This window comes from Leguminivora glycinivorella, chromosome 27, assembly GCF_023078275.1.
Source record: "Leguminivora glycinivorella isolate SPB_JAAS2020 chromosome 27, LegGlyc_1.1, whole genome shotgun sequence".
Classification (NCBI taxonomy): Eukaryota; Metazoa; Arthropoda; class Insecta; order Lepidoptera; family Tortricidae; genus Leguminivora; species Leguminivora glycinivorella.
Window position 1 is genome coordinate 4041767 of NC_062997.1, and position 24387 is coordinate 4066153.

The 24387-nt window shown below is 39.1% G+C and overlaps 1 protein-coding gene across 1 annotated transcript in view; it reads left to right on the plus strand.

Annotated features, from left to right (window-relative positions):
* The first annotated feature begins 22 nt into the window (after positions 1-22).
* Positions 23-24387, plus strand: part of LOC125240318 (DENN domain-containing protein 2B-like) — an 83337-nt gene continuing 58972 nt past the window's right edge. The window contains exon 1 of the mRNA XM_048148200.1: positions 23-2006. Coding sequence (XP_048004157.1) covers positions 429-2006 — 1578 coding nt within the window. The 5' untranslated portion in view covers positions 23-428. The remainder of the gene's footprint in view (positions 2007-24387) is intronic.

Consider the following 24387-nt stretch of genomic DNA (forward strand, 5'->3'; position numbering starts at 1 on the left):
AGTATTGTGCCATGCCCTGGCGAACGGACGGAGGCAACGGGCAACTGTTTATGTAAACTTTCTGTCAAGTGCATAACTGTTTCAAAATAGTGTTACTTCGCGAAAATAACATCTCGTATTTCAACCGCGTTGTGGGCTACGCTAGTTCTCGTGAATTTATCCGTGCTTCGTCCGTGCAAAGCACAATTATGGCCATTCCAGTGCCTTACATCCTGTGAAAAAAAGGTTGAAAAACATGTTTTAGATTAGTCAGTTGATTGTTTTTTTAGTCTTGTTGTTGTTTATCAGTGTAAATAACAATTTTAAAACTCTCTTCCATATTAACGAGAAAGCTTTAAGTGTCCTGTGTTTAAAAATACTGTTAATGTGCATGTCAATAAAAAGTTTTCTAGCGTGTTTGACTAATCAAAAATGTCTTATATCTCGACATGATTACGAATAAAACTAACAGAGTGCAAGCTATTAAAAGTAAATTTGAGAGCCTGAATCACGAAAGTGAACCACTAATCGTCAAAAAGACTGCGCGAGAACAGCTGGGTAAACACAAGTCATACCCCATTCAAAATGGTGGCAGTTTCGAAGAAAACTTCCATAAGGAAAGTTACGACAAATCGTCGTTTAACAACAAAATGCGGCAAGAATCTGACTCATCCGCTGAAGACTGGCCGGCTGCTCCAAACTTAAGTTATTTATATAATAAAAGTGACGTTAAACGCAGTGTAAGTGATATAAAAACATCACTAACCCGCCAATCCAGTGACCCTGGCAAGAAACTCCATCGAAGTCACGCATTTCGCTGTGACAGGAGCAAGATCCAACCTCAAAGACACGGAAGCTGCAACGGCAGAAGTGAAACCAGTGATTTTACACTAAAAATGGATAAAAAGCTTAGCAATGAACGGTTAAAAACGCTTGGAAACCTGTTAGAAGATCAGATGAGAAAAGAAAATTTTGTAGTGCCAAAAAATAGCTCTGTTCTCCATGACTCTATACCGAATTCTGAGGTGCCAAAACATATTTTAGATCAGTATGCAATGGTTATTAAAACTAGGAAAAAAGAAGATGCCAAACAAGAAGCGATGACGGATAGCGGAGTTAGTTCTGAGACTGAAAATTTAGATGATGATAAGTCTAGTAGAATAAAGAAATTGAAATCTCACTTTGAGGCTGAGACGGAGCCGGAAAAGAATTTTGAAGAATCAAAAGATTCTATCACTGACTTAAAAGACTCTGCCATTGAAAATGATCTTGACTCGAAGGCATGCTTAGAATTTAAACCGAACTTATCTTCTATGAATGACTTGTGTGCTTCCAGTGAAACGATGCGTTTAGAACGCAAAAACCCACATCTAATACTAACAGACACTTTAAAGAAGGCTCTAAAACAGCCGTTACCGTCCGGCCCTCCTCCGAAGAAACCACCTAGAATTTTAGTGACACCTGAAAAGAAAAAAGACACAAAACAAATGCTGCAGAAATTAGAACAAGTTCTAGAACAACGGGAAGCGCAGAAAGTGAAAAATATCTATGATATCGCTGAGACTAACTTAAGTGTACCAAGGCCTAAAGAAATGCACTATTTATGTACTGAAATTTTAGATATAACGCACAGAACTCTGCTACCGAATCAGACACAGAATGATTCACTTGCCAATTGCTTTAATGCATTGAACTGTACTATTGGTAACTCCACAACAAGTCTACCGTACACAAGATTGAGTGCAGCGCTCAATTCAAATCGTAACTCTAGATTTTGTTCATGCAGCGATGAGAGCTTACATAGAGATCCGAATGACTTCCTTCAAGAGAAAAAATGTGCGAAATGTCTGGGCAATGATGGGAAGAACTTCAAATGTCATTTAAAATGTAAATGTTCCGAGGAGAAATCTGAATTTTTCGTGGAAAAGGAACATGTGTATGATGTACCTTTTGTTGAGCAGAAATATGGGACGATAAACAGTGCGAAAATTAAGCAAAGGAGTTTGGAGAGTTTCAAAATGGATGAGGTAAGCAGTTTTTGTATTTTAATTACTAATTAAAATTATTTTGGAGTTACTTGTTGTGTGTTCTAGGTGAAATTGAATATATTTTGGACTTTAACCTGACCTATGACTTCAGTGTAATTTTAACTGGATTCCAATTATTAATTAAAATAAAATCTGAATTCCATCTGTACAGAAATGATTAATGCCTCTAAGTATAACTAACCTACCACAAAATTTAAATTTTGAAAAAACCCCCGACATAGTGGACTGATTTTCATAAAACATGGCTAAGAACACAGAACCGTCAGGCGTAAATACCGGTGTACCTTTTAAAAATACACTAAAAACGTTACATGTGCCTATAACATTTGAAGAGTTCCCTCGATTTCTCCAAGATCCCATCATCAGACCCTGACTTGGTGCCAATGGGACCATCTCGGGGTTATACCCGTTCGATCAAAAAAAAAATTTTGAAAATCGGTCCACGATCCTCGGAGATATCGAGTAACATACATACAAAAAAAAAAGAAAAAAAAAAGCATTCAGTCGAATTGAGAACCTCCTCCTTTTTTGAAGTCGGTTAATAAACAAAACATTAGCTAAGTAAACATGGCAAAGGTGAAATCTTCTAAACACTGGTCAATTGTCATTTTAGAGAAAACAATTGTCCATTCTCATAATATTTAAAATAAAACAGACACTGAATTTCTAACAATAATATTTTAGTGCAAACAACATTCATATTGTATATTTGACGAATGGTCTGGCCAACTCTGGCTTAGCGGATACTTGGATAGTAACCATGCCTGCTGGGTTGACGGTCCTACCTAGGTTCGAAATTCGAATCTCTGTATGGGCATTGCATTGAACTTAATCGTGGGGCTTAGTAAATATGTGTAAGAATGTCCATAATTTTGAGCGTTTTCCAAATTAAATCCCGAATATGGAATTTCACCAGATCTGGAGGGCGATTTTTGAATCCCGCATACGGGATTTTGTCACTAAAATACCGATTGAAAACGGTGACTTGCTTATTATTTTCAGTGGCAATTTTCTGAATTCGAACGTGTGAGACTCAAAAATCGGCACGCTGGACGTGGCTCATTGGGACGTTAAAAAAAAACCGGCCAAGAGCGTGTCGGGCCACGCTCAGTGTAGGGTTCCGTAGTTTTCCGTATTTTTCTCAAAAACTGCTGAACCTATCAAGTTCAAAACAATTTTCCTAGAAAGTCCTTATAAAGTTCTACTTTTGTGATTTTTTTCATATTTTTTAAACATATGGTTCAAAAGTTAGAGGGGGGGGGGACGCACTTTTTTTTCCTTTCGGAGCGATTATTTACGGACGGACAGACAGACATGGCGAAACTATAAGGGTTCCTAGTTGACTACGGAACCCTAAAAATTGTGTCCCAAATTTTCCATACAGAATTCGAGTTTCCAATACGTCCCGCTCGTAGTAAGTTCATACTAAAATCGTGACGTAAAAGGAAAAAAAAATAGGACACATTTTTTTATCGTCGGGATCGAATCAGTTCGTAATTCTGAGAAGAATGAGCCCAAACACGTCCAGCGGACCGATTTTTGAGTCTCACGCGTTCGAATTCAGAAAATTGTCACTGAAAATAATAGGCAATTCACCGTTTTCAACCCCGGTATTTTAGTGACAGTAAGAATTCAGAAAATTGTCACTGAAAATAATATGCAAGTCACCGTTTTCAACCGCTATTTTAGTGACAGTGAGACTCAAAGGCCCCCAGATCTGGTGAAATTCGATATTCGGGATTAATTTGGAAAACGCCCAAATTTTATAATATTTATTCAGCGTTATTACGCTAATATTTGCCCACACCGCAAATAAAACCCATATCCTACAGTCAACTTCTACCCTGTCACCACATTTATTGGTATATAATCTAGCCACAAAATTAAAATTTTGAAAAAACACCCCACATAGTGGACCAATTTTCATGAAACATGGCTAAGCACACTCCCTACTAACTCAGCCTTCAAACAAAAAAAAATATGTCTAAATCGGTTCATCCGTTCGGAAGCTACGATGCCACAGACAGACACACACACAGACAGACAGACATACACGTCATACTTATAACACACCGTCGTTTTTGCGTCGGGGGTTAAAAATGTATGTCCGATTGGCCCAATAATTTACCCAATCTAACTATTTAGTACAAACAAGATTAGACAATCATAGAAGATTGGGCAATCAATTTGTCTATCTTTAAAAATAATGTTTACACAATTATTTACGTTTTTATCTGTAAGTAGGTACCTATACTATTAATTATCTTTGCTCAAGTATCATTATCGTTCTACTTCTAGGTCATTGACACACTAACAGTAGTAGTACAGAGGCGAATTATTGGTAATAGTGAGTAGATATAGATACTTATCAAAGACATATATAACTCCGTATAGACAGATAAAGTCAGAAAAAAACGTACCTCAGTACTATACATAAAAAAAACCGGCCAAGAGCGTGTCGGGCCACGCTCAGTGTAGGGTTCCGTAGTTTTCCGTATTTTTCTCAAAAACTACTGAACCTATCAAGTTCAAAACAATTTTCCTAGAAAGTATTCATAAAGTTCTACTTTTGTGATTTTTTTCATATTTTTTAAACATATGGTTCAAAAGTTAGAGGGGGGGGGGGGACGCACTTTTTTTCCTTTAGGAGCGATTATTTCCGAAACTATTAATATTATCAAAAAGCGATATTAGTAAACCCTTATTCATTTTTTAATACCTATCCAACGATATATCACACGTTGGGGTTGGAATGAAAAAAAATATCAGCCCCCACTTTACATGTAGGGGGGGTGCCCTAACAAAACATTTTTTTCCACTTTTTATTTTTGCACTTTGTTGGCGTGATTGATATACATATTGGTACCAAATTTCAGCTTTCTAGTGCTAACGGTTACTGAGATTATCCGCGGACGGACGGACGGACGGACGGACGGACGGACGGACGGACGGACGGACGGACGGACGGACGGACGGACGGACGGACGGACGGACAGACAGACATGGCGAAACTATAAGGGTTCCTAGTTGACTACGGAACCCTAAAAACCGGCCAAGAGCGTGTCGGGCCACGTTCAGTGTAGGGTTCCGTAGTTTTCCGTATTTTTCTCAAAAACTACTAAACCTATCAAGTTCAAAACAATTTTCCTAAAAAGTCTTTAGAAAGTTCTACTTTTGTGATTTTTTTCATATTTTTTAAACATATGGTTAAAAAGTTAGAGGGGGGGACACACTTTTTTTTCCTTTAGGAGCGATTATTTCCGAAAATATTAATATTATCAAAAAATGGTTATACTAAACCCTTATTCATTTTTAAATACCTAATATTCCTTCCCTATCCAACAATATATCACACGTTGGGTTTGAAATGACAAAAAAAAATCACTCTCCACTTTCCGTGTAGGGGGTCTAATAAAACATTTTTTCTCACTTTTTATTTCACCACTTTGTCGGCTTGATTGATATACATATTGGTACCAAATTTCAGCTTTCTAGTGCTAACGGTCACTGAGATTATCCGCGGACGGACGGACAGACAGACATGGCGAAACTATAAGGGTTCCTAGTTGACTACGGAACCCTAAAAAGGTACGGTGGCCTAGATGGCATTACACCTTTGGGGTACGCTCAGCTAGATGGCGCTAATATTAATATTTGACATTTTAACACATATCAAGCTAAGAATATGGGCCAAATTGTCAAAACTGAGGTTAAAAAGTTTTAAGCTTGTGTCAAGACATGGAGAGTCTATGCACTATGATTACACGTTTTACTTCGACAGTAACTCTCTATAATACTCTATCCTCTTTGATACTAATAATATTGCGTGTCTTGAGAGGTCTTTGTACGAAAATTCGGCTCAATTAGATGTTTTTGTACGAATAATGTGAATACAGCTAAAGCTATTGTGTAAATAACAGTTTTTTAACCCCCGACGCAAAAACGACGCTGTGTTATAAGTTTGACGTGTCTGCCTGTCTGTTCTGTCTGTCTGTGGCATCGTAGCTCCCGAAAGGATGTCCCGATTTTGATTTAGCTTTTTTTTTGTTTGAAAGCTGAGTTAGTCGGGAGTGTTCTTAGCCATGTTTCATGAAAATCGGTCGGCTATGACGGAGGTTTTTCAAAATTTCAATTTAGTGGTTAGGTGAGGAAACAAAAATGTAAGTAAGTAAGTAAACACTTTATTGTACAGAAAAATAATACAGCACATAATATTTAAAATAAAAAGTTTCAGTACAAAGGCGAACTTATCCCTTTAAGGGATCTCTTCCAGAAAATGTATGTATAATAACATACATTTTTGTTTCCACTACTTTCAGTACACATTATTGTATAATTTTAAGATAAAAAAACCGCCTTCCTTTGGGGTTCTGGTGATAGGTAAATACTTTCAAATGTTGGATTATGTTATCAATTCGTCTGTATATTTTTAATGTTTGTTATTCGATATCTCCGTCATTTCTGAACCAATTTTGAAATTTGGATGATTCTGAAGTACCTACTTACAGATGAGAATGATTATCAGAACGGAACTAACCAGGGGCGGCTCACTCTTCATCAGCAGTTCCACTGCACCAAATGTCACTGTTCTGGACGTAAAAGCATGCTGTTCTTATAAAAATACCAAAGTTACTATAAGTGTGCCGTTCAGATTTGAGGAGTTCCGTTCTGACCATCATGAGCAGTTCCACTGCACCAAATGTCACTGTTCTGGACGTAAGTGCATGCTGTTCTTATAAAAATACCAAAGTCACTATAAGTGTGCCGTTCAGATTTGAGGAGTTCCATTCTGACCATCATCAGGAGTTCCACTGCACCAAATGTCACTGTTCCGTACGTAAATGCATGCTGTTCCTTTAAAAACACAAAAATCACCATATGTATGCCTTTCAGATTTGAGGAGTTCCCTCGATTTCTCCAGGATCCCATCATCAGAACTAGGTTCTGAGAAAAATGGGACCAATCTGTATACATATACATTCAATCAAAAAAAAAATTTTCAAAATCGGTCTAGTAACGACGGAGATATCGAGGAACAAACATTAAAAAAAAAAAAAAAAAAAAAAAAAAAAAAAAACATACAGACGACTTGATAACCCCTTCCTTTGAGATTTGGAAGGCGGTTAAAAAAATACAGACGAATTGAGAACCCCTTCCTTTGAGATTTGGAAGGCGGTTAAAAATTGTTAACAATTAAAGCATTTTCAAGGCGTTAATGTGTGTCCAGATATTTTTGAGCACGTCGATCGCTCCGATATATCTGACGGTAACTATGCCGTCGTAATTTCGTAATTAAGCTACACAGCCAAACAAAGTATAAAGTATTTAATCAAGGATGCTTTCTACTATTGTTCAGAATTGCATCAAAATCCGTTCACCCGTTGCGGGGTGAAGTAATCAATCGATTTTAGTCGTTTATCGATTAATTTGGCATTAACAACGTTGAGATTTAATTATTTTACATTTTTCGGGCTTAGTGGACGCCGTGCCTTAATTTAGTTTGTCTAAGTTTAGTGTAATGGTGAAAGTTGAAATAGATAAACAAACCTACAATCGTCGGTGATAATGTAGAGGTAAGTTTACTTTTATCCATTTTTGACCCCCGACGCAAAAACGACGGGGTGTTATTAGTTTGTCGTGTCTGTTTGTCTGTCTGTGGCATCGTAGCTCCCGAACGGATGGCTCCTGACGGATTTAGATTTAGTTTTTTTTTTTGAAAGCTGAGTTAGTCGGGAGTGTTCTTAGCCATGTTTCATGAAAATCGGTCCACTAGGTCGCGGTCGGGGGTTTTTTCGAATTTTTAATTTTGTGGTTAGGTTATTATCATTGGATTATCAAAATCTCCTAACTTAGCTTAGTTTAACCCTATCTAGGGATTCTAAAGAATAGTTAACCCGATGGGAATCGAGTTACAAATACTCCCAACATGAGACATTTTCCATGCCAAGTTATATTTAAACATTTTACACAATTTAAGTTTTTGCAACACTATCGCGCCAAGGCCGACGGCATATGAGGAAAACTGGTTCCATAATTATATACCTATCGATTGTTTATAGTTAATGATCTAGAAAAAAACTAGTCCAGTTCTGGACTTGTCCATGGCAGGTTTCTGGTTACAAAAAAATGGCGTCGAATTCAAAACGGCGGTATCAGCACGGTAGCGTGATATGGCCCATCGCGTCGGTGCGTATTATCACAGAATATATAATAGTACAAGTACAGAAGGCCCACTGCTTTGATGTTCACGACATGCCGCCTTTTTAAATACCTACAAAATTCTAACAAAGAAACGAGCCGCACGTGCGCGGCGCCCGGCGATAGGGTTGCCTACGGATTAAAACGATTTAATACTCAGATAAAATGTTATACTATTATATTCAAGTCTTGGGTATTTTCTTGGTATATATGTCGCAGGGAAATGGCCAAAACAGAGATTTCATCAAATCACTAAGGGATATGATCAAATCACGCAGGATGTCAAAATGGCGAATCCATTTTATCATTTCTCTAGAAAATTTCAGTCATTTGACTAAATCCCTTACTCTGTTCAGTGAAATCACAAAATCGACCAACAGACACGCCACGTTTTGTCATTTCACTAGATTTGTTTAGGGATTTGATAAAATCCCTGAACCACGTCAGTAAGTTGACGAAACGAGCTTATAAAGTCAACTAGTTCTATCATTTCACTAAACAAGTTCAGTGAAAACACAAAATGTTTTAATAAATATGAAAATAATTTAAAATTAAACATTTTTAGATTTGTTTCTTCACTTATTCTATTTTTTTCGTATTTATAGAAAACCAAAAACTTTTAAAAACGGATTCAATTTTACCATTTCACTAATCTAGTTAAGGATTCAATCAAATCAAGTGACAATGGCAAGAGTCTAATAAATCTAATTGGATATATTAGATTCTTGGTTTTGTCATTTCACGAAACCAGTTCAGACATTTGATCAAATCACCAGTTGAGACTTTATCATTTCCCTAAATTTGTTTAGGGAAATGTTAAAACTAGTTGACTTTTTGAGTTCGTTTCGTCAACTCACTGTCGTGGTTCAGGGATTTTATCAAATCCCTAAACAAATCTAGTGAAATGACAAAACATGGCGTGTCTATTGGCCGATTTTGTGATATCACTAAACAGAGTCAGGGATTTAGTCAAATGACTGAAATTTTCTAGAGAAATGATGAAATGGATTCGCCATTTTAACATCCTGCGTGATTTGATCAAATCCCTTAGAGATTTGATTAAATCTCTGTTTTGGCCATTTCCCTGCGACATATATATATGGTATTTATATATTTTTGTTTAAGTTCCAACATCACAAGCCTTATTAAGCCTTATTGAATCTTTTCAGGGGACTTAATCAATAGTAGATCTGTGTAAACATGTCCTATGGTATTTATTTTATTCATGATCTATTTAACTAAGCATTATTAGCCATTCCACACGCGCGGACATAGCATATGAACCTTAAAAAAAACTCGCGACGTAAAGTAACATTAGAAAGTGCGAACGTGCGTTCCGTGAGAACACGCGCCACCCCTGATTAGGCCGCGAACTCGCGGCCGCCAGCATGTACTTGTAGCGCGGCGATAGAATCGCGGAGTGAGCCGCCCCTGGTATTATTCGCACCAGTTAAAGAATTATTGTCAAAGTAGAACTACAAATTATACAAAATTTCAATTTTGAAAAAAAAAAAAAAAACCTCTGACTTATTAGTATATGGATTCGTTTTTAACCTCCGACGCAAAAACGAAGGGGTGTTGTAAGTTTGACGTGTCTGTCTGTTTGTCTGCCTGTCTGCGTGTGTGTCTGTCTGTGGCATCGATTTAGTTTTTTTTGTTTGAAAGCTGAGTTAGTCGGGAGTGTTCTTAGCCATGATTCATGAAAATCGGTCTACTACGTCGCGGTTGGGGGTTTTTTCAAAATTTTCATTTGAAACTAGTTAGTTATTATGACAGTAATTCTCTACATACTCGATCCTTTTTTTTTAGTATAAATAGGTAGACGTTTGACCACGATCACACCTGAGTTTTTTTTTCTTTGCCCGTGAGTAAGACGACACTGTGAGTCCGAGCGTGACGGGCAGGAAGGTCTGTCTCGCTCGGTTGCGTGAGAGCTACCTTACCCTATAGAGTTGGTCCGGTTTAATTCAAACAGAATAAGAGGGTCATGGGAGTACCACCCAAATGTCTGGTTATTTTATAAGCTTTTATTAACCCCCCGTCGTTTTTGCGTCGGCGTTTGACGTGTCTATCTGTGTGTGTGTCTGTCTGTGGCATCGTAGCTCCCGGATGAACCGATTTAGATTTAGTTTTTTTTTTGTTTGAAAGCTGAGTTAGTCGGGACAGGGGCGGCTCACTCCGCGATTCTATCGCCGCGCTACAAGTGCATGCTGGCGGCCTCGAGTTCGCGGCCCGTTTACTGGTGACGACTTTCACGCGGCGCAATAGAATTCAATGTCGGCTGCTCGCGTGCGGTCCGTTTGTTAATGTAGGTAAGAATTTAGAATGGCGGCATTTCGTGAACATCAAAGGAGTGAGCCTTCTGTACTTGTACTATTATATATTCTGTGGTCGGGAGTGTTCTTAGCCATGTTTCATGAAAATCGGTCTACTATGTCTCGGTCGGGGGATTTTCACGAAACGTGGCTAAGAACACTCGACTAACTCGGCTTTCAGACAGAAAACATCTAAATCGGTTCATCCGTTCGTGAGCTACGATGCCACAGACAGACACACACACAGACAGACACGTCAAACTTATAACACCCCGTCGTTTTTGCGTCGGGGGTTAAAAATATCCATCATAAATGAATAGTAGATACTGTAGATAGATAGATAGATAGATAGATAGAATACTCTTTATTGGCACACCTCAGCAAAAGATACAGTGGAGACAAAACAAATGATCATAAATAGAGGCAGACAACAGGCGGTCTTATCGTTAAAGAGCGATCTCTACCAGACAACCTTTGGGTAGTGGAAATAAAAAACATAATCAAAAAGAGTAGGTGCTTCGAAATAAAAAAAAAACCGGCCAAGTGCGAGTCGGACTCGCGCACCGAGGGTTCCGTACAAACCTGCAAGGTTTACAAAGTTCGTTCATTACGACAATCGAGTCATAACTATGGTATTTTTATTGCAAAATGAAAGTTTCTTTTGATTGCGTTGACATAGAAGTTTGATTTTGTTACAGCTTAAAGGTATTATAGACCTGAGTATTTGGTATGAATTTCAATTTAATACCTCTACGCGTTTATGAGGAAATGGGTAGTAAGGTTAAAATTATTAAAAAAAAAATATATTATGTGATGTAACTAAAAATTTATGGTTTTCGTAATTTTTCCTTTATCTATGCTATAAGACGTTGCTTCGTACCAAATTTCAAGATTCTGAGTTCACGGGAAGCACCCTGTAGGTTTTGATTCCCTTGCAAGTGTCGAAAATTTGTGGCATAAACGGCTGTATCCTTTGATTGCGTTGGCTTAGAAGTTTGATTTTTTCACAGCTTCAAGGGACAGTAGACCTGAGTAATTGATATAAATTTCAGCTTCATACCTCCACGCGTTCCTGAGAAAAAGGGTCTTGACAGACGGACGGACGGACGGACAGACGGACAACAAAGTGATCCTATAAGGGTTCCGTTTTTTCCTTTTGAGGTACGGAACCCTAAAAACATAATTATTCTAGTAGATGTGTCTATGAACCTACACGCTGGTACTAATCTATTGATTGTCCCATTTTCGAGTGTCCATCTCTGTCTTGCTTGGATGCGTGGGAATTAACCCTAAAAAAAGTCGAATTCGGGTCGCTTTTTTGTTGTATCTCTACCGGAGGTCATGGGAAGCTTTGGGTCGAAAATCCAATTATATCAATCATTTCTTTGTGTGGCTCCGTGGCTCGTCACAAAATGTATACCCAAGCTAAAATGACAGTGATTTTATAGCTCATACGGTGCAAGTGTTAAGTTAAATGTAATCCTTGTATGCTCATGACTTGTAATGTAACCTGGTGTTATTAATAAACTATCTGTATCTGTACTGTATCTGTAATCCATACTAATCCATACTAATATTATAAATGGGAAAGTGTGTGTGTCTGTTTGTCCGTCTTTCACGGCAAAACGGAGCGACGAAATGACTTGATTTTTTAAATGGAGATAGTTGAAGGGATGGAGAGTGACATAGGCTACTTTTTGTCTCTTTCTAACGCGAGCGAAGCCGCGGGCAAAACCTAGTGTTTACTTCTATGACATAATCATGTTTACTTAACCCTTGCACAAGCGGGGCTTATTAAAATCGCCGTTTAAATTAGCTTTTTCTACTCCCGTACTGTTATTCGTGAGTTACAAGGTCGTGCATAGAACTTTAAAACCCTACATAAAAGATGTCAGGACAAGTCTATCTAGTCTATACCCTGAAAACATTTAGTAGCAGTAGCACGATATAGCTGTTAAAGTTCAGTAAATACATTGCTACCAACTTAACAAACCAATTCGCAGAGTCGAGACTCCTTCGTTTTCTGCTGCGTTCATTGGCGACGCGTCGAATCGCATTCAAATGTATGAGAACTCGATTCAACTCGGCTCGATTCGTCTTAGTGGCCAGGCTTCAAAGAACCATACCATAGACAGTTTTATTTTCATGTTTGCACTCAAACTGCATATTCAAAAAATGGTAGGTGGTCCACTAGATAACTAAGATGACTGAAAGTAGGTATTTGTTGAATTTATAATTTTCTTTCAAAATAAGTGCTTGGTCGTAGAAAAAGTATTGTAGGCAACGGTGTTTAACTGAGTCCAAAAATGCTCGTGGCGTCTTTATTAACAATTTTCGGCTTCGCCTCAAATTGTTACCCACGCCACTCACCTTTTTTGACCTCTTTTAACCACCAGTTGCATAAAATACTATAGTATGATTGTACACAAGTTTTAAATTATTTTCTTAGGTGATGTATGCATCTACACATGTCTGTTACGATTTTTGCGCACATGACATTTATATAATTTACTTATCAGTTGACACTTTTACAGCCTGTTCTGCTATCGCTGCAGACTTAGGTTGGTCACAATAAACCCTACATGTTGTTGAATAAGGATGAAAATAATTGATGATATTCGTAAACTACAATTTTATTACCCACCACCAAAATATTCCCATATTATAACCATATACGGATATTTCTAATAGCTATAATCAATCCAACATGAGGTAAATGCTCCTATTCGTCATACATGCGTAATGTGCAAAACTAAACAATCGCCTGTTATTTCTGAACTTGCTGATTCACTTCCATCGGCCATTTTACTTGATAGAGACTAGTTGTTGGTAAAGACTGTCAATTTAATCTTTGGTTACTTGTATCTCAGTTGTATGGTTTTTAACCCCCGACGGGGTGTTACCAAAGACATATGTAACTCCGTATAGACGGATAAAGTCTAAGAAAAAAACGTACCTCAAAGCCCTAGAGAAAAAGGTACGGGGGCCTAGATGGCGTTACACCTTTGGGGAACGCTCGGCTAGGTGACGCTAATATTAATATGTGACATTTTAACACATATCAAGCTAACAATATGGGCCACATTGTCAAAACTGAGGTTCAAAAGTTTTAAGCTTGTTTCTAGAGATGGCAGTCTATACACTGTGATTACAGATTTTACTTTGCTGGCTCATGGGAGCCTGGGGTCCGCTTTGACAATAATCCGAAGATTTTGATATAGACACTAGATTTACGAAAGCGACTGCCACCTTACCTTACCTTCCAACCCGAAGGGTAACTAGGCCTTATTGGAATTAGTCCGGTTTCCTCGCGATGTTTTCCTTCAAAAGCGACTGGCAAATGTCAAATGACATTTCGCACATAAGTTTCGAAAAACTCATTGGTACGAGCCGGGGTTCGAACCCACGACCGGATTGAAAGTCGCACGCTCTTACCGCTGGGCCACCAGCGCTTTTGGGGGTCCTTGTATAAGCTTCAATTGTTTGACATATTGACACGCACGCCGCACGCCGCTCAGACCTTACACTAACGCCCCAGCCACGACATCGGTCATCGTTCATCATCCTAGATTGCTTCATGTCTATATGCCTGGACCTGAATTCTATGGAAAAACAAAGGCGACTGTCGCCGAGTCGCGCCGCTCGGAAGCGAACCTGCGTCTGTTGCCGCTGCGACACTGAAGCAGCGGCTCTGACGCTGCGGCTATTGCGATAGAGCCGCTTTGCTCGGAAGTCCACTTTAGCGCGACAGCGGTGAGCGGCAGCCATACGTGCGAATGAAAAGTCCCATCGCTGTGTCTCGCCCCAATGTATGGCCGCCGCTCACCGCTGTCGCGCTTAGACCAATATCGTGGCTGAGCCGTAACAGTCCTTATTATCGACTCGTCTCTCTGCTTGTAGTTACTTACTTACTTCCCACGGACGTTCCAGTTTGTGTACAGTTAGAACTCATTGTGGATAAAGATGACATTAGCGATCGCTTATACGTTCATTAAGGTCAGCTGCCCCTCTGGCACAACTTGCCTTGTCGCGCGCGAGTCCATACTTGAAGTCGCGCTTGATGTATGGACTCGCGCGTGACAATGCGAGTTGTGCTAAAGGGTCAGACACACACAAACAGACAGACACGTCAAACTTATAACACCCTGTCGTTTTTGCGTCGGGGATTAAAAAGGGGCGATATAAAAACAAACAGCTTAGACCCTCTAAACATTATTTGACTTTTTTTATACTACGTCGGTGGCAAACAAGCATACGATCCGCCTGATGGAAAGCGGTCACCGTAACCTATGGACGCCTGCAACTCAAGAAGTGTCACATGTGCGTTGCCAACCCATTAGAAAGAGAAACGCACACGCCCTTTTGTTGTGTTAAGTACTCAGCAAAAATGAGTGTACAAGTTCCAAGGAGGGTTCGGGTTGCCGGCGACTCAAAGGACAATAGACGGAACAAGTTAGTTCCGCTGCTTTGTGTGGTAGGGCACAGCACAGCGGATATCATCTCGCTCGAATCTAGAGCAGAACCCAACTGGGGAAGCATCTCCGCCTTACAGAAGACCGCAGCCAAATAACACTAGACCCTACTCATAGTGTTGTGTTCCTGCCGGTGAGTAAGGCTGCCAGAGCTCAATTAGGGTGCGGTGTGCTGGTGACGGAAGGACCTACGGAACTATTAATTTGGGATTACCATTATCTTGCATATTTTTTTTTTGTCATATTTTACCTTCGCATAGCAACGCTTGGCAGAATCCTCTTTTCGCAGAATGACTTTTTGCATAAATTTCTTGGCATACTGTCATTTTGCAGAATTATTTAAAGCAGAGTAATATAATGGCATAATAGTAAATTGTATAATAATCGTATAATCGATTAGTTGTTTTGTCGAAAATTGTGTCGCATTCTATTGACTTGGCATTCTGTCATTTCGCACAATTGTAGTAGACAGAATAATACATTGGCATAATGTTAATGCGCAGTCTAATGTCACTTATGTTTTATTTATTTTTTACATTAAAAAGGGTTTTCTGGTTTACTCACTGTCAACCTAACACGCTCCTCCTCGCTTCGCTCGTCGTCGCACCTAAACCGACTCTGTGACATATAAGATTTCTGTGTCGTGTGAGTATTTTGTCTGGATAGGGATTCTAACCTAATCTATATTAATAACATAACACTGTCAACCTAACACGCTCCTCCTCGCTTCGCTCGTCGTCGCACCTAAACCGACTCTGTGACTTATAAGATTTCTATGTCGTGTGAGTATTTTGTCTGGATAGGGATTCTAACCTAATCTATATTATTAACATAACACTGTCAACCTAACCACGCTCCTCCTCGCTTCGCTCGTCGTCGCACCTAAACCGACTCTGTGTCATATAAGATTTCTGTGTCGTGTGAGTATTTTGTCTGGATGGGGTAACCTAATGTACATTTCTGGCAACATGGCAAAATAAATTCGGCGGAACGTCTATTCGGTGCAAAATTACAGTCAGCAACATGAGTATTATGCGACATAAAATGCTGCAAAATTAAAGTCGACGATATTAGCAGTATGCTATTACTAATTCGGTGAAATGTAATGTATACTATACAGATACACAATTCGGCTATATTAAAATCGACAACATTAGTATTCTGCTATCCAGAATTCTGCCAAATAAATGATATGCAATATAACAGTTATGCTATTTGTACTATTATGCAAAAGTATCATTCGGGTAAAAATGTTTCTGCGAAAGCTGCTATGCCAAATGTATTTCGGACAATCGATATTCTGCAAGATAAAGGGAACCCTCTCTCGGTGTACTACTGTCCTAAATGTCCTAAAAGAACGAACTAGTACACTTCGGAGATCGTACTAGTTGGGAGCGATCTTTTCAGTAAACGAGCAGGCACAACTCTATTCTTTTGACTTTATAGATGCGTCGTTAACATCTTTCGCATCCGTCGTGTTACATCTTGTAAAGAGTTTTGCTTATCTCCATCTTTCCAAAGATTTCCAAGATGACCCGTGCTCGCAAGTGACACGGCGACATTATAAAATCATTTGCGGAGTGCAGTAACGTTCGAGCCACTTTCACTCTCTAGGTGCAAGTTACAAGCTTCAGGCGTATTAGTTAATAACCTAACCACAAAATTAATACTTATTTGTTATACAAGGGGCCAAAGTTGTATCTTAACGCCGAGTGTGGAATTGAAAAACGAGCAAGTGAAAGGATTCTATAGTTGAACCACGAGCGAAGCGAGTTGTTCGAGAATAGAATCCTGAACTTGCGAGTTTTTTAACACGAGAAGTAAAATACATTTGCACCCGAGTGTAACACAAAACTTTTCCCCTCACTATAGCGAGGAAACTACAACGCAAAAAATGCGTTTATCACTGCTTCCAGTAGTTCCACAGGTGGTAAATCATCTTTATTACTAGATTAACCTACTTTTATCAATTTTAATCAAGGTCAAATTGCTTTACCCACTAGTGGATAAAATGCGTTTTTACCCGCTGGTATTGGCTAACCTAACCTAACCTAACCACAAAATTAAAATTTTGAATAACCCCCGACCGCGACATAGTAGACCGATTTTCATGAAACATGGCTAATAAGAACACTCCCGATTAACTCAGCTTTCAGACAAAAAAGTAAATCTAAATCGGTTCATCCGTTCGGGAGCTACGATGCCACAGACAGACAGACACGTGAAACTTATAACACCCCGTCGTTTTTGCGTCGGGGGTTAAAAAATTTGGTGGCTCGTAGTGTTTATTCATCGGGGCTTAAGCACAGTATAATAAAGAGTACTATCGTACAGTATGGCCACTCCCGCTCCCCGCTGAAAGCGCCGCCCACCCCCTCTCGGTTACCTCACAGTTACCGCCTGTCAAAAACACGAACAGTCGACCTGTCATATTTCACTCATACAAGCATAGTACGCGTTCACCTACACGAGCTAAGACTGTGTGCTAGTAATGCGCCTCTTTCAATATATTTGATCGCCAGTGTCCGAGGTGTGGCTTAAGAATAGAATAGAATAGAATATACTTTATTTAACATCAAATTGGACAAATACAAGATAGATAGGTACATACAACACAAACTCGATGCTAAATGGGATCCCACTCAGCATGTTGCCACGGCAAGCCGAGGCGCTGATTTTCTGTGGGACCCTGACTTAATAAACTAAGCTAAGAACTAAACTAAAACGAGTGACAGCACAAACATCAGAATACAGTAGGTATGAACTATACAAGTCAATTGACAGAGTGTCCACAAGATGTAACAACTTAAGTGCCCCAATTTGTTGCAGTGAGACGTTTTGCCAGCCGCAGCCATGGCGGACAAAAATCCGCTACCGCTTTTAATTTGCGCTCACATGCGCATGCGATTTCTAATTCGATCGCTATTAGGCCTTCATTGTGCTGTAATGCAAGATGCGATTCTTCCTCCGTAACATGTGTTGCGGATTCATAAAATTAATCTTTTTTAACCCACGACGCAAAAACGACGGGGTGTTATAAGCTTGAAGTGTCTGTCTGTCTGTCTGTCTGTCTATCTGTGTGTGTGTCTGTCTGTGGCATCGTAGCTCCCGAACGGATGAACCGATTTCGATTTAGTTTTATCTTTGTCTGAAAGCTGAGTTAGTCGGGAGTGTTCTTAGCCATGTTTCATGAAAATCGGTCTACTATGTCGCGGTCGGGGGTTTTTTCAAAATTTTAATTTTTTTGGTTAGGTGATGGTCCCCGATATCAACCAACTAAACAGCTTCATCCTTTCTAACAAAGTTTAAACGAAAGAATAAACTCGAAAGTGTCATGCAACTTGCATGAAGAATTAATATTGATGATTTGTACATTTTGTTTGAAATGGTAATTATTAGAAAGTACAGTATTGCGTAGGAACGTACGGACGGATAGACAAATGAAGATATTTGTATGTTTGAATAGGTTTTGTTAGTAGCGGCTATGACGGTACAGAAAAGACCGTGAATTCTCATTGTTTCCGGATAATTTACTGTATTTTGCGCGTCAAACTCATAATAAAATCCCAGAACACTGCGTATAACCTAACTACAAAATTAAAATTTTGAAATAACCCCCGACCGCGACCTAGTGGATCGATTTTCATGAAACATGGCTAATAACACTCCCGACTAAGTCAGCTTTCAGACAAAAAAACTAAATCGAAATCGGTTCGTCCGTTCGGGAGCTACGATGCCACAGACAGACACACACACAGACAGACAAACAGACACGTCAAACTTATAACACCCCATCGTTTTTGCGTCGGGGGTTAAAAATCCAAGAAATTTGCGTATAACCTAACCACAAAATTAAAATTTTGAAAAAAAACCCCGACTGTGACATAGTAGACCGATTTTCATGAAACATGGCTAAGAACACTCCCGACTAACTCAGCTTTCAGACAAAAAAACTAAATCTAAATCGGTTCATCCGTTCGGGAGCTACGATGCCACAGACAGACACACACACAGACAGACAAACAGACAGACAGACAGATAGACAGACAGACGGACAGACAGACAGACAGACAGACAGACACGTCAAACTTATAACACCCCGTCGTTTTTGCGTCGGGGGTTAAAAAGACAAATGTCAAAGACAAAAACGTACCTCGGAACCAAAGAAAAATCCGCTCGTTTAGATGCAAGATGGCGATACACCTTTGGTTGATATTGGATTAGATGGCGACACTGATTATAGTTGACAATTTTGACACATCAAATTTGAAGGATGTGGGTCAAATTGTCAAAACGGAGGTTCTAAGAGTTTTAAATCCTGTGTCGAAAGATGGCAGTAAATGGAATGTGATTACAATTTTTTTTTTTTTCAATAGAAACCTCTACATAATAATCTATATTTTAATTATCTATAGTTTTATCCTCCAATAAAAAAACAATACGTTAGACATCGACATTGGCACCCGAAATAAATACTCAAGCAGGAACTAATTAAGTATATTTCTTTAAAGAGATAGAGGGGAGCACCCTTATTGTCTTAAAATAGACAAGTCGCAGGGAATTTAGTTCTATTTGCCCTAAGTATTGTTATGGTTTATTATCTCTATATGACCAAAGAGGATCGAGTATTATAGAGAGGTACGGTCAAAGTAAAATGTGTAATCACTATGATTACACACTTACATAGACTGCCATCTGTCGACACAGGCTTAAAACTTTTGAACCTTAGTTTTGACAATTTGGCCCATATTCTTAGGTTGATATGTTTTAAAATGTCAAATATTAATATTAGCGCCATCTAGCTGAGCGTTCCCCAAAGGTGTAATGCCATCTAGGCCACCGTTCTGTATGGTGTATGGTACTGAGGTACGTTTTTTCTAGACTTTATCTGTCTATACGGAGTTATATATGTCTTTGTATATGACTTATAAATATGCAGAATTTATATTTATTATTTTTCAATAATCCTAATAATAAAAAATCTTTGTAAACCATTATTATTTTGTCCAACATACTTCCTATCATATGTGCCTATGTATGTGTAAATCAATAGCTTCAAAAATTGTGTAACTCGAATTTTTAAGGAACTTTCCCCTCAAAATCCGTATTTTTTCCACATTATATAAAGAAAACGTACGTTTTACTTAAATTAATGAATTCTTTTAAAGGACCGTAATTGCATTTCAGACAATCGATCGTACTATAACCACAGAATATATAATAGTACAAGTACAGAAGGCTCACTCCTTTGATGTTCACGAAATCACAGAATATATAATAGTACAAGTACAGAAGGCTCACTCCTTTGATGTTCACAAAACGCCGCCATTCTAAATTCTTACCTACATTAACAAACGGACCGCACGCGTGCAGACGACATTGAATTCTATTGCGCCGCGCGAAGGTCGTAGCCACTGAATGGGCCGCGAACTCGCGGCCGCCGGCATGTACTTGTAGCGCGGCGAAAGGATCGCGGAGTGAGCCGCCCCTGACGAAATGCCGCCTTTCTAAATTCTTACCTACATTAACAAACGGACCGCACGCGAGCAGCCGACATTGAATTCTATTGCGCCGCGTGAAAGTCGTCACCAGTAAACGGGCCGCGAACTCGCGGCCGCCGGCATGTACTTGTAGCGCGGCGATAGAATCGCGGAGTGAGCCGCCCCTGCTATAACGTAACCACAGAATTAAAATTTTGAAAATACCCCCGACCGTGACATAGTGGACCGATTTTCATGAAACATGGCTAAGAACACTCCTGACTAATTAGCTATCAAACAAAAAAAAATCAAAATCTGTTCATCCGTTCGGGAGCTACGATGCCACAGACAGACGGACAGCCAAACAGACAGACAGACACGTCAAACTTATAACACCCCGTCGTTTTTGCGTCGGGGGTTAAAAATAAGTACTACTTGAAAACCTAATAGCAGAATGGATTTACATACCCGGTTTTGAAGTTAAGCGACACAAGTTATTCGAATGATCTAAAAATAACTTTTTCCCCTCACTAGCTCGGAAACACGTGTTTTGTCCTTTAATACCAGCGGGTAAAAACGCATTTTATCCACTAGTGGGTAAAGTAATTTGACCTTGAATAAAGTCAAACTAACTGCATTAAAATTGATAAAAGTAAGTGAATCTAGTAATAAAGATGATTTACCACCTGTGGAACTACTGGAAGCAGTGACAAACGCATTTTTTGACTTGTAGTTTCCTCGCTATAGTGAGGGGAATAACTTTTTTATAGCTTACGTCTACTTAAAATAAATCTATAAGAAAGCACAAGTTGTTTATATTAAGATTAATAAGTGTTTCTAGATGTAGGTACCGACAATCATCTAAACAAAACAATTTAAACAATCGATCGGAAATCTGTACCACTTAAGTCATTGACATACAAGATATATTCATCTCACTATTTTGAACTTTTTATGTACAATATTAAGGTCTACTATATCATGAGGTAAGCAAATCGTACATCGTATACATATGCATATACAGCAGACAATATAGATAATATAGATATACTACTGTCATAGTAGATTGAAGTAGAGTAGTCCATCTTTGAACAAATTCACATGTAATGCCTTCTTACAATAACCTAACCACAAAATAAAATTCTGAGAAAACTACCGACATAGTGGACCGATTTTCATGAAACGTGGCTAAGAACACTCCCGACTAACTCAGCTTTCAAACAAAAAAAACTAAATCTAAATTGGTTTCTCCGTGTCACAGACAGACACACACACACTGACAGACACACAGACAGACACGTCAAACTTATAACACCCCCGTCGTTTTTGCGTCGGGGGTTAAAAATCACCACGATTACGCTACAAGGACAACAGTTAGATAATTAATAGGTAATTATCGGACAAATGACAATCTCACTTCGAAAAGCGAAAAAAAATACGTAGGGATGAAAGGTCGCGTGATGATTTTCATTTTTAACCCCTGACGGGGTGTTATAAGTTTGACGTGTCTGTATGTCTGTGTGTGTGTCTGTCTGTGGCATCGTAGCTCCCGAACGGATGAACCGATTTAGATTTAGTTTTTTTTTGTTTGAAAGCTGAGCAGTCGGGAGTGTTCTTAGACATGTTTCATAAAAACCGGTCCACTATGTCGGAGGTTTTATCAACATTTTGATTTTATGTTATATTCGGTGATAGCGTACTGTAAATGTTCTTCACTGTGCTTTTACGCTCGTTTTCTTCAAGCCTGTGGTTTTGGTGTATATTTCTACTACTGTCCAGTAGGCTTACTGTCAAGTCAATAATATCAAATATGTAATTTAAAACTAGTGGCTGATAGAGTGACGTGGAAACTTTTTTTGGATTGATAAAAAAACGTGTTTTGCGACTTTTGCGTTGATGTTAGGTATATTTGCGTGTCTATATCTACAAAATGTTAAAGAAATGTAAAGCACTTATTTTTTAACCCCCGACGCAAAAACGACGGGGTGTATATAAGTTTGACGTGTCTGTCTGTTTGTATGTCTGTGTGTGTGTGTGTGTCTGCCTGTGGCATCGTAGCTCCCGAACGAGTGACCCGATTGAGATTTAGTTAACCACGAAATTAAAATTTTGAAAAAACCCCCGACATAGTGGATTTTCATGAAACATGGCTAAGAACACTCCCGACTAATTCAGCTTTCAAACAAAAAAAACTTAATCTAATTCGGTTCATCCGTTACGATGCTACGATGCCACAGACAGACACACACACGGACAGACAGACAGACTCGTCAAACTTATAACACCGGGTCGTTTTTGCGTCGGGGGTTAAAAACGACGCTACAAGGACCAATTAAAACGAAGTCTTAATTAAAAACTCCATATTTCCGAGAAGCCTTAAAAGAGTTAATTACGATTTCCGCGCAATAACGATTTCTTTCACCAATATGACATGATCATCGTTTTTATTCGATGTTATAATCGAGGTATTATGCGGTATTATACAACGTAATGAAAGTGAATTGCTGTTGTTGCTTGGCGAGTGTATTCGAACAAACCAGTTTATAACCACAAAATTAAAATTTTGAAAAACCCCCGACCGCGACCTAGTGGACCGATTATCATGAAACATGGCTAAGAACACTCCCGACTAACTCAGCTTTCAGACAAAAAAAACTAAATCAAAATCGGTTCATCCGTTCGGGAGCTACGATGCCACAGACAGACACACACACAGACAGACAGACAGACAGACAGACAGACAGACAGACAGACAGACAGACGGACAGACATACGGATAGACACGTCAAACTTATAACACCTCTTCGTTTTTGCGTCGGGGGTTCAAAAATCCCCAACCGCGATATACTCGTAGTAGACCGATTTTCATGAAATATGGCTAAGAACACTCCCTAAGTCCCGACTAACTCAGCTTTTAGACAAAAAAAAAACTAAATCTAAATCGGTTCAACCGTTCAGGAGCTACGATGTCACAGAGAGACAGACAAACAGACAGACTCGTCAAACTTATAACACCCCGTCGTTTTTGCGTCGGGGGTTAAAAATCGCCTCACTAGTCCAGTTTGGAATCACCGAGCAGGGCCAAAGGTCAATATTCGTTTAGTTGCACTTGAATTCTTGGTCACGATCGTTTATTTTATTGCGCAACAAAAGAATGCTGTAACGAATTCGCATCTCGTCTTCTCATTACTATTTGATACCTATACTTATAATAATCGCTGGGGCCCATTTCTCAAAGCTACTTACAAGTTAAATTAATATTTTGAAAAAACCCCCGACTGCGACATAGTGGACCGATTTTCATGAAACAAGGCTAAGAACACTCCCGACTAACTCAGCTTTCAGTAAAAAAAAAAACTAAATCGGTTCATCTGTTCGGGAGGTACGATGCCACAGACAGACACACACACAGACAGACAAACAGACAGAGAGACAGACAGACAGACAGGCAGACAGACAGACAGACAGACAGACAGACAGACCCGTCAAACTTATAACACCCCTTCGTTTTTAGGGTTCCGTAGCCAAAATGGCAAAAACGGAACCCTTATAGTTTCGTCATGTCCGTCTGTCCGTCTGTCCGTCTGTCCGTCTGTCCGTCTGTCACAGCCGATTTACTCGGAAACTATAAGTACTACAGTGATGAAATTTGATGGGAATATGTGTTGTATGAACCGCTACAAAATTATGACACTAAATAGTAAAAAAAAGAATTGGGGGTGGGGCCCCCATACATGTAACTGAGGGATGAAAATTTTTTTTTCGATGTACATACCCGTGTGGGGTATCAATGGAAAGGTCTTTTAAAATGATATAAAGTTTTCTAAAAAACATTTTTCTTAAAGTGAACGGTTTTTGAGATATCAGCTCTCAAAGTCGTAAAAAGTATGTCCCC